The following is an 11,350-nucleotide window of genomic DNA, read 5'->3' as shown; positions in this document are numbered from 1 at the left end:
CACAATGAGCTGTGAAATGGGCAGAAACTGAAGTACGTACAACCCAGTGAAGGTTGCCTTCTGAGGACAACACGCACACTCCCAGTGAAGGTTGCCTTCTGAAAACAACACACAACCACACACACACACACACACATATTGTACCTTCCATCCAGCTAAATTCTGAAGGAACTGTACAGTAACATTGTGTGTGGAAGGAGAAGGATGTTTTTTTCCATTTTGTTTTTCATAAGCCTCAAAAAATGGCTGCAACATCCTACCCTGTTCACTTCATGCTTAGTTTGACCCTGACCATCATCTCTCATATATGTATTTTCCCCTCCACTTAATGGTGTCTCCACCAGCCCTCTGTTACTTTGCTGTCTCTCTCTTTCCAGCTCTCTCTCTCTCTCTCTCTCTCCCTCCCTCTCTCTCTCTCTCTCTCTCTCTCTCTCTCCTCTCTCGCTCTCTCTCTCTCTCGCTCTCTCTCTCTCTCTCTGTCCTTTTTGCTATGATAATGAAGTGCCATACCGCTGAATGTATTTCCTGGTACTGAAAGGCCACCTAAGGGTTTGAAGTATGAGGTGAGGGAGAAAGAAAGGAACATACTAGAACTCCTGGGCCAAGCCTCCTACTCCACTCCACTCGCCTTAGTTCACTTCGCTAGACCATCTCTCCTCTCTACTCCTAAACTCTAACCCCACCCCCACCCCTCAAAGCACTTAGGCTACAGCCCAGGTAATACCCACACACACCCATAATCCATCCCTCTTGCTCTCCAGAACTCCAGTATGAATGCTCTCTCCATTCATGACTAATAGCTTGTCTAGTGTCTCGAGTTGCTCGTCAGGTGAAGGACTTCATTTTTATTTAATTTCCCCCACCGCAGGGATGAATGAAGCCTCAACAAAAGCAAAAATTGCTATTATTATTATTTAAGCACTACTGCGATTGTGTGCCACTGGTGTGTCTGTGTGTGTGTGTGTGTCTGTGTGTGTGTGTGTGTGTGTGTGTGTGTGTGTGCGTGTGTGTGTGTGCGCGCGTGTGTGTGTGTGTGTGTCTGTGTGTGTGTGTGTGTGTGTCTTTTGTCTTCTCCTGGCGCTGCAGAGCCCCACCATAGGGCTGTTTTATTTCTCTGTGTTTTTAAAGTTCACCTCCCTCTGTCTGTCGTCCTCCCTCTGAAAATGCCGCAGCTGGGTCGTGACCCTCAAAAGGGATAGAAAAAAAAGCAAACAAGCTCAATTATCCCGTCTCCGTGCGGCAACTTTGGAGATCCCGTCGTGTAAATATTTAGGGCAAAAGTGCAATTATGTTTGTGTTTTACCATTCTTTTTTTCATGAAAGCATTCTGTTGCCACCCCCCCCCTCACCCACCCCAGTTGAACAGTGACTCATCTCTGAGCTGTAGTCACCTGCGGATGCTAAGCTGTTCCCTCCTTTTAAGCAGAAACACACACACACACACACACACACACACACAAATACAAGATCACCTATATACTTCATTCATTTTTCACACACACACACACACACACACAAACAGGCAGAGATGAACCTCTTCAATACTTCCAAAACATTCTCACTCCTTTATGCACACATGCAGACACACACTAATACAGCCTCTCTCCCTCACGCACACACACACACACACACACAGACACAGACACAGACACACTCTCACAGCCACTCCTTCATACACACACAAACATACACACACTGACACACTCACACAGCCTCCCTATCACACACACTCACCCACACAAAGAGAGAGAGAGACAGAGAGAGACTGACACACACTTACACACCCTCTCTCCCTCTCAACAGAGATGCTGTCGCTCCACCTCTTTTTCTCGCCCGTTGGCACTTTGAAGCATCTTGCCAGATAAAATGCAGCTCCCCGAAGCCTTCGACAGCGAGCATAGTTATCCTGACAGGAAGGTCCATCGTCATGACTACTCCCCCCACCCCCCAGTGCGGTCTTCATCTTGAGGACGTCAACGGAGCTATTCTCTGCCGTCTCCAGACGCAACTCACACACACACACATTCAGGTTCTGCCATCACCTGCTCCAAAGCGAATCGACGATGACGTTTTGTTTCGCCTTTTTTTTTTCCCGGTGAGTCCATGGCTCGTTTCCAACCGGCCGTGACCCAGCGCTCACCCCCCCCCTGTGCACTCCATCACAGCGCATTCCATCAGTGCCACCACCTGCCCAACCCCTGCAGGAAGAAGAATGTCGCGGTCCCAAGGAGCCTGGCATCTGCTGACTGATAACTTGCCTTTGATGACTCCTCGATCCCATCCACCCCCTTCCCTTAACAAAACAAAAAAAAATGGTCTTGGGAGCCGTCCCTGGGACTAGAAGTATTGCTGCAACGTCTGAAATATCATGAAGAACATGAAGTATCTCTTGAAGTGCGTGTGAGTGTGTCCATGAGTGGTCAATTGTGATTGTTCCAAAGGAAAAAAAAAGAAAAAATGTAGGAAGAAAAAAAATGAAACTGCTTTTTTTTCCTGTTGATTCCAATCTGTCAGCTATGCTCTGTCTGATTGAGTAGTCATGAAAACTGTGATTATATATATTTGTAGATATGGTAATATTATGTAAATGTTTTTAAAACAATTGTTCCTGATTTCTTTCTGTATATATGGTGTTTACAGGGAATAAAAAAGCTGAAATCATGTCCATGTTATGTCTCATTGTCAAACAGACATAGGCAGTGAAAAACTGACCGCACCACACGACATAATTTATACAATAAAGTGAATCATCTTGTTTTTGCTCAAATGTTTACACAAATATAAAGGAAATTTACATACCTCCATGACCAAATATTAGATGATTCTCTTTATTTTATAAATCCACGATAATAATCAAAAAGGGTCTGCTAACTATCACCTCTCCACAATAGCTTTGATTTGTCTTCTTGCCATAGGCTAATTAAATTCATTTTTAACTGGAAATGTGTACCACACCAAAGCCACATCTTGAGCAAGAAACATAACAAGGTGCCTAAACATCCAAAAACTGATTAGATTTGTCATTAAACTACATAGAGAAAATATGTCCATGTAGAAATGTGAGAAGGAGATTCAAACCTAAATTTTACTTTTATGTTTAATTTAGTCACATAGTTCTGGGTAAAGCAAAGATGATCTCTTTTCAGATAGTCTGTTCTTCTGGCCAGTCTTGTCCTTGACTTAATTAGTCAACAGAGACTTGTAACAGTAAAGCCCAAAGACAGATTAATTTCCGCCACCCCATAGGACATAGGAAGCTGTCTTCTAAATCAACCGTGGCACCTTGTGCGGTAATTGAAGTCATAATAAGCCCAAAGATTTATGGGTAAAAAGGCTGGCAAACATGAAAGGGACGCAGCTCTACAGGTAAGGGTCACTTTACGGTCACCTGTCACCATTAGTCTTCTCAAGTGTGTGGGTAGCAGCACCACAACATGACGTGAGCTATCATCACGGCGCAGGGCCTCCCGATTTGTCAGGAGTAATATTACAAACATCATCAGGCCATAACCATAATAAACATGTCTGTTTATAGTCCCATGCTACCTCTTACTGTACACCCCTTCTTTTCTTTCACTTGTTCTTCCCTGTTTCACCGGTTGTCTCGTACACACGTGCACACACACACACAAGTACCTGTATTATGTTAGTTTGTTTGATGTCCTCACCCTATCCCCAGACCAAGGACAAGACACAAACTCAAACATAAACTTGAGGGCCTGTTTGAACACGAGTGTTGAAAGTGGCAGTTAAGTAGTGGACAACACAGAGCATTATATAACAATTCCCTTATTTGTCTCTCTCTCTCTCTCTCTGTCTGTCTGTCTGTCCTTAAAGGGCTGTGTAAGAAAGCTTTCATTCAACATAACAAAATCTGAAAACATGAGTCTTCCATTTCTTCAGCAAATCAAGCATTGCCGGACTCTTGATGGGATGTTTTGTGCTCCAGGCTTGCCCAATTCTCCAAAAGCAATTTAGGTGGTGCATTTCCTGTTAGCCCGGAGCAAAGCCTAATAATAGTCGTATTTACATAAGCTGTTGAATATCTCGTTCGAAAAACACACGCCTCAAAAAAAACTAAAACACCCAAGTTTAGAACTTCTCAAAAACAGTACCAAAATGCTCTGTTTACAATCTTTTTCCAGATGAGGGAAAGTATTTTGTTACACAGACATTTTTATCAAGTATACTGGTGTTTCCTCTGCTGGTGTCCTCAGAGATCTTAGAGATAGACCCAGAGGACCCAAAGATGCAGGAGAGAGGGGGCTTCCACAGATCTGTTTCATCCAAGTGGATGTGAATCCCAGCAATCTCGCTCCTCTGTCTCACTGCACCCAAGATACACACAAACATGACAGAGCTTGTTCGGCCAGCTGACCCCTCTTACTTTTGAAATGTCCATTGAAACCTGTATTTATGTCTGAAACCCATCCTTTGTCTCTGTGTGCATGTTCTCTCCAAAAATGTCTGGTCTTTTGAAGAACCTGAAGCCAATTTTGTTTGGTGTCTTGTTATTGGATGCACTTGGTTTGTGTCCCAGTCAGACTCACCACCAGCCTTAGATGACTGATACCATAACAGCAGACAAGGTGTCTGAGTCAGGAAGAAAATCAAAGGAACATGCCTGGAGCATTTGAGATGAACTCCCCAGTATTTAAAATCAACATTTAGATTGACTTCCTATTGATGTTTCACCAGCAGAGGCACACACTATAACATGGATTTCAACATGCCAAATTAACTTCCACTTACCTACTGCTACATTATCTTGTAGTCATAGGCTTAGCTTGATATTGTGGCCCTACTGCAAACTTCCAACCTCTGTAGGTAAAATCTGACAGATCAACTGCCTACTATGTCCCAAAGACCCTGCCAGGTACTAGACCTCTGGACTTTCCCCCTCTGGCCGACCCCATGGATCCCTATCCTTTGTTGTGGTGGCTGATTCTGTTCTTTTTATAGCCTCTAAATCCAGGTGCAAGTGATATGGATCTAAAGTCGGGTGTGACAGATAAACAGCATTAAGGACGACGTTGCCACATCAACAGGTACCCCTCGCTGTACTTACCTTCAGTACCTTTAACCCCCCCCCCCCCTTTTCCCCTCTTCCTCCCGCTGCGGTCTTCCAACTCATCCCAATGGCGGCCTTCACCTTTGCTCTGAGTGCTTTTGGCCAGCACGGTGAGCTGGCCTTCCTTTAAATTCTGCTCGCTTCCATGACATTTCCCCCGCCTCACGCCGTGCCCTCCACGGCCCGCCAGGTTAGAGGCAGCTGTGCACATTCTGACGAGGGGGCATCGTGCTGTGGCGAAGGCTAAACACAGCCGACACAAGTCTATTTTTGTGCCTGCGCCGTTGATAATACGCTCGGAAACTCACATCAGCCATCGGGACAAGTGCTGAATTCATAAGCCAGCACCAGTAGCACCTCTAACATGGATGGATTCCCCCCCCCCCCTCTCTCTCCCTCTCTCTCTCTCCGCTCCCTCTCTTGTTCCTACTTTAAGATCCATAACACACACAAAGCACCTTGTGCCTCATCACCGTAATTTCTTTCCAATACTAACTTCTAATTCCAACAATGACACATTCTTTCTTTCTCTCCCTCCTCTCTCTCTCTTGGGTGAGGCAGAGAGACCTCAGGGACACCTCAGGGACGCTATCTAATTATGTGTGAACACTGACCTGAGATGGCTCGCTCATTGCTTTCGAGTGCTATACTCAAGTCGCTGATGCAAAGCGTATCGCTGACAGAAGGATTAATTAATTCGGCATTAAGAAGATACCCCGTGACAGGGCCAAGCAGCAAATCGACAAGTGACTAATTATATGGGTGGAAAAACTGTACGGCAGCGTTGTACACCTGTTTTAAAAAAAAAGTTGAGGAGGTATCATCAAAACTGGTTCAATTCCCCGGTTTCTCTACCTCTAATGACTTCAGTCAAATCTCAAAGTGAAAACAATAGTCTGGTCTGGAGGTCATGTCCTTCAAGAGGTTTCTTTCATTCAGTGAACTGTTCTTTACTATTATACAAAACATGTATGGATCCAGCTGGATCAACAATGGACACAGTGGAAACTCAGTTTGGGGGGGGGGGGGGGGGGGGAATTCATAGGCTGACAGGTTTGGAAACAGGCCATGTGTGAGGGAGTCATCAGCCAGTCAGATTTATCTTCCTTTCAGCCTCTGTACAGGTCTATGTACCTCACTGACCAGCCTTCACCCCCACCGCCATCTACATGCCAACGCAAAGGAAAAACATTCAGGACTTTATCTCGGTGTAAAGTGCTAATGGCAACTATGGGCTGACATCAAAATGTGTTGGGAGATTGGTGGTGTTCCAGACTGATGAGAACAAGGCCTCTGTGTGTGTGTGTGTGTGTGTGTGTGTGTGTGTGTGTGTGTGTGTGTGTGTGTGTGTGTGTGTGTGTGTGTGTGTTTGTGTGTGTGCATGTGCATGATGGTGGGGCTTGCCTCTGTGTGTGTGTGTGTGTACATGATGTTGGGTTGGTGTGTGTGTGTGTGTGTGTGTGTGTGTGTGTGTGTGGCATGGGGAAAGGGGGGAAGCATGTGAAATGTATAATGGGGTGTGCTATTTCAGGCCTCATTGGCCTTTTGAACTTGTCTGCAGTGTAGACTGCTATTTATACACACTTCAAGCACTATCAATGGAAAAGGGGAGATAGCGTCGTTATTTAGGTTCTGTGGAGTGTTATTTTGATCTTGTGTGGGCTTTTGTGTGACGGGTGCAGTGCTGCGGAGCACTTTAAAACAGGAAGGACAAACAGCGTCTGAGAGATCAAAGTGAATTGTGAAATGGGAAACTCGGCTTATGACCTAGGCATCTTGACCTAGAAAAGGGAAACGCGTAGTGTTGTAAACCCCTGACCAAACTTCTCTTTTGCTTTTTTTGCTTTCTCTCTCTCTCTCTCCCTGTAGCCCCTAATGACTTTCTGCCTTAATGTTTGTTTTCTCCTCTTATATTTGATATTAATTTATCTGTTTCATTTATTTGTTCTCTGTTCTTTCTTTTTCCACCACCACCACCAAACCATCACTAAAAAGTAGGCCAAGGTAGTCAAGAACGTGGCACGGATGCAAAGACCCGCTGTTGTTTTCCCCAATCTCGAGTCAGCCGCATACATTAGTGACCGTAATCATATAAACAAGGTTCATTAGCTAAAGCGGGGATCCATATTCTGCTGAGCCTTCCTCGGCCGTGGCTCAAATGGGAGCGGCGTGCCTCTGGGGAGAGGGAGTCGCGAGCACCAAACACTAATGCATTTTAAAGTGTCCAAGCGCGGCACCTTGTAAATAGGCTAATCCTGCACAGCTGTGGACCGAAATGGACCATTTCTCCTGAAGAGGCAATTCCCGCGAAGGGTAAGCGGGGTGGTGTTAGCGTGTGTTTACACCTTGAGTTGTCTTAGGAGGATAAGGTGGGTGGTTTTCTTTAAAGTGCTTCAAATGAACAAGAGGTGGATGTTGGGTTGTGGTGCTCTACGCGGGCTGCCTAATGTGCATGCACTTTCTTGGTTGTTTCCGGAGAAAGATATCCTGCTGTTCAGAGACTTCGTAGATTCCAGGCAGATTACACCGTGCACACGAAACAAACGTCGAGAGAGAAAGTGTGTGTGTGTGTGTTCTGCTTAACGTTTATACCTGCAGGATTTGGATGCCTTGGCTATTTGGATGAAAATACAGATATGACTGAAGAGAGGTTGTGTTGGTTATTACTGCTCTCTGTGTCAAAGATTAGGCTCCTGGCTGTTATTTATATCCATAATTAGAAATCTGCATTTGGTTTGTACATAGGCTATGTGTGGGCCTACTGACATCTTGGCAACTGACCCATCTGTATTTAGCCTATGTCCATCATCATGCGGAAATACGTAGATCAATAAGCCTTCGTGGCGCGTGCGTGTGGGCAGATAAACATCAGTTACTTGATAAGCGAATAATTTGTTATTCAAAAGAAGATCCAACATCCACGCTGAAGTTGAACGATGCCGTTAATCATTATACTATATCCTGTTTTCCACCATGATGGTGTATTCCTAGGTCTAAAGTTGACGTTGAAGCCAATCAACAGCTGCTAAAACCATGAATGTCGACCACCTTTTACACGATCCATCAGCTGTCAGTCGCAATACTGCTGGCAAATTGCTATGCGTTGACTTGCCATCTTGAAAGAGATGAGGATGAAGTGTGCATCGGTTGGTTATCACTTTATGAACAGAAATAGTCTGTCATGAAGTAATTAGGAGTGACAGCAGTCAACTGGAGCACCATGCCTTGGCAGAACAGCATCTTCTGTGAAGCGGGCTTATCCATTAAATCGATAGGTTAGTCATTTTAAAAGCGCAGTGCTCTAATTTTAATTATTTGTGCATTTAACACATTAATCTAGTTTAGGGCAGTCCCTCAGAGCTAACGTATAGGCTGAAAATCCTATTCTGTAAATCCTAAACAATCCCCTTTGAAATGCTGGATACTTTCGCAGGTTGTAGGCATAACTGAAAACCAAATGAAATGTTTATGTAACATGGTGGGAGTAAACGAAAGACTCGTGTGCATTGTCATTTGATAAACACTGACATTTTAAGTGGCACCATCATGACTAAAAAGCCTGGCCTAACCTATTGTGCATAACGTAGGGCCTAATTGATATTGTGGTAAAAGCACAATCAATGTAATTGCAATTACTGTAACTGTTAGACCTATTCGTTTCAAGTCCCTCTTACAGTACAATACAACTCATTAAAATGGTGGGTTCACAATGACACTTTATTGCACACTCGTCCAGACGGCGACCTTGATACAATGATTCACAAGGCATATGTACACAGAATACTTACCGGGCGAGAAAGACAAGGGCTGGAGGGGAAAAAACAAAGCTCTCGAGGGACCAATAGATTTTAAACAACATCTATTGTGCATTCAGCTGCTCAGAAATACATTTCATAAGTGACAGTAATCAACTGATAAGTATATTAGACAATAAATAGCATTAAAGTAAATGACATTCCACATTTTAAACTCCTTAAGATGTCCGTCATTCCTTCAACTGTGGCGTTACATTTTACAGCTCTTACAGTGTCAGTCCCATGACGGATTGTATTGTGTAGCAAATAAATAATGTACAATTTAATTGTTTAATATAAACAATTTTCTTTCGTACAATTTGCACATAAGGAATGAGGTAAAACAACAATTATACATTCATCGATATTTATATTTACAGGCGTAAAACTCCAAGGAGTCTTGTAAATCGTGGGCTAACTGCGTATCTTCATCCAAAATCCATCCACATAGGCCTATCCAAGACTGTAGTTTCATTGTTTTTTACATAAGCAATATATTGGCTAATCTGCTATAGATTAACCCCAGATAATGTAGTCCTTCCATAGGCATGAGTTTGTCGTCCAAAAGGAAGGATGTACATGTATTGCAGGTGACCGCGTGTTTAGTGTTCAGTGGGTGTGTTAAATTGTGCTTGGTGCGAATTTACGCGTACATTTGCGCAGCTGAGCGTAATCACATGAGCTTCTACAACTGTGATTCGGAATGTGAATGGGATAGTTTACCGTTTCTTTCCAAACTGCAGTCACTGCTGCCATTGCAGTCCGACCATGTTCCGACCATGCCCGGGTCCAGAGCATTCATTAATCCCCCAGAGCAGCGCGAAAGGTCGCAGGAGCTGATATGTAATCTGCGGTCTGCCTGCCTAGGGCAGCACAGCAGTCTTTTGAAAGCTTTCCTGAAGTCCGGGCTTCGGCAGTAAATTATGGGATTGAAAGCAGAGTTCACGTAGCCCAGCCAATTTAGGAACACGAAAAGGTCCTTATCCACCAACTCGGCGCAGAAAACCCGCACGACATTGACAATAAAGAACGGGAGCCAACAGAGCGTGAATGTACCCATAATGATGCCAAGTGTTTTCAGTGCCTTCTGCTCTTTCATCGCAAGGATCTTGGGGGGTCTCTTCCTATTTGGTTTGCACTTGGAGAGACTCTGGTTGTGGTAAAACCTCCCCTCGCACTTGTCAATTTTTTGCAGTTGCAGTTTAGCTTCGCGGTACACTCGGGCATACACAAATATCATGACAATTAGGGGAATGTAGAAGGATATGATCGAAGAGGCGATTGCGTATTCCCAGTTTGTGATAAAATCACAACACTCTGGATTGTCATAGCATTCGGTCTTCTTGTTGTCCCGCGACCAGTGCATTAAGATGGGAGGGAAAGAGACCAAAGCAGAGATTGCCCACACTCCACAGACAACCACCTTTGCCCTGGCTTTTGTGAGTAGGCTCTGATACCGAAAAGGAGAGGTGATGGCAATGTACCTGTCTATCGCAATCACACAAAGAGTTTCAATGCTGGCAGTGACACAAAGTACATCAACCGAAATCCAAAATTCACAGAAGAAAGATCCATAGAGCCACACACCCTTGACTTCAAGCGCAGCGCCAAAAGGAACCACAAGCATCCCCATAATAAGGTCCGCACAAGCTAGGGACACAATAAACACGTTGGTGAGGGTCTGAAGTCTCTGATTCTTGGCTATGGCCACGATAACCAAAATATTGCCAAAGACGATCATCAGCACAATAATGCCCATGACCATTCCCATGCCAATCATCCATTGCTCCGACAAAGCCGTGTCCTGGGAGTTAAGGTCCAGTGTCCCACGGTTCGAGTCATTGCTGTAAGTCACAGACGGTGATCCATCCCCCATGATGAGCTACGCTCTTTAATGCAATAAGTCGAGTTCATTCAGGCTGCACTCGGAACTTCGACTCGTTCTTTGGTGCGCCGCGGCGCTGCTGCGCGTCCATTCAGTGTTTGTTCCATCTGGCGAATAGCTCAGTGGGCGTAAAGCGCCTTGGATGGGAGCTGAGCAGTGACATCACGGCCGCTGTCATCCAATTGGGCGGCCCCTGTCAAATGCGAGCCCTCGGCTGGCTGGTGTTAACTTTAGAGGATCAAGCTAACCCCTAGTCCCTCTGGGGTCTCTGCGCTGCACCGTTACGCATGGCTGAACTTTACGACATTCCATCATCATATATCGCGTAAAAACTTAAAACATGACCCATCCGATACCAGTAGCCTGTGTGTAGCTATTTTGGTTCCCCTGAACGTAAATGTCTTGATTTTTACACACATACTTGCCTGTCTGGTCAGTAGTCTGCATAAGGAATAACGGTATCTTTTCTTATAATCATAGTCAAAGACACACACACAAAAACACATCCTCGTGGGCTCCTCATAGAGCAGCAACAGAGAGTTTCATTTTTCTTTGATACTGCCCCAAAGCCTTTAACTTTGATCACAATCTGTTGGAGTA

The 11,350-nt window shown here is 44.6% G+C and overlaps 1 protein-coding gene across 1 annotated transcript; it reads right to left on the bottom strand.

Moving 5' to 3' along the window:
• Positions 1–8,753: 8,753 nt before the first annotated feature.
• adrb1 (adrenoceptor beta 1) lies at positions 8,754–10,848 on the bottom strand. Its single transcript, XM_076298260.1, has one exon. It carries the CDS (start codon positions 10,739–10,741, stop codon positions 9,551–9,553), a length of 1,191 nt encoding a protein of 396 aa, XP_076154375.1. The 5' UTR covers positions 10,742–10,848; the 3' UTR covers positions 8,754–9,550.
• Between the last annotated feature and the right edge of the window lie 502 nt (positions 10,849–11,350).

The sequence above is a fragment of the Alosa pseudoharengus genome, unplaced genomic scaffold, assembly GCF_046254945.1.
Source record: "Alosa pseudoharengus isolate Yale_2024_CS ecotype anadromous, Long Island Sound unplaced genomic scaffold, YU_APseudo_1.1 YU_APseudo_1.1_scf_21, whole genome shotgun sequence".
NCBI lineage: Eukaryota > Metazoa > Chordata > Actinopteri > Clupeiformes > Clupeidae > Alosa > Alosa pseudoharengus.
The sequence above is the reverse complement of the archived record's forward strand: the minus strand, read 5'-3'. Positions and strand labels throughout refer to the sequence as shown.

Bases quoted from the DNA above. Each gene is read 5' to 3' on its own strand.
- adrb1 (XM_076298260.1), bottom strand. From the start codon at position 10,741: ATGGGGGATGGATCACCGTCTGTGACTTACAGCAATGACTCGAACCGT.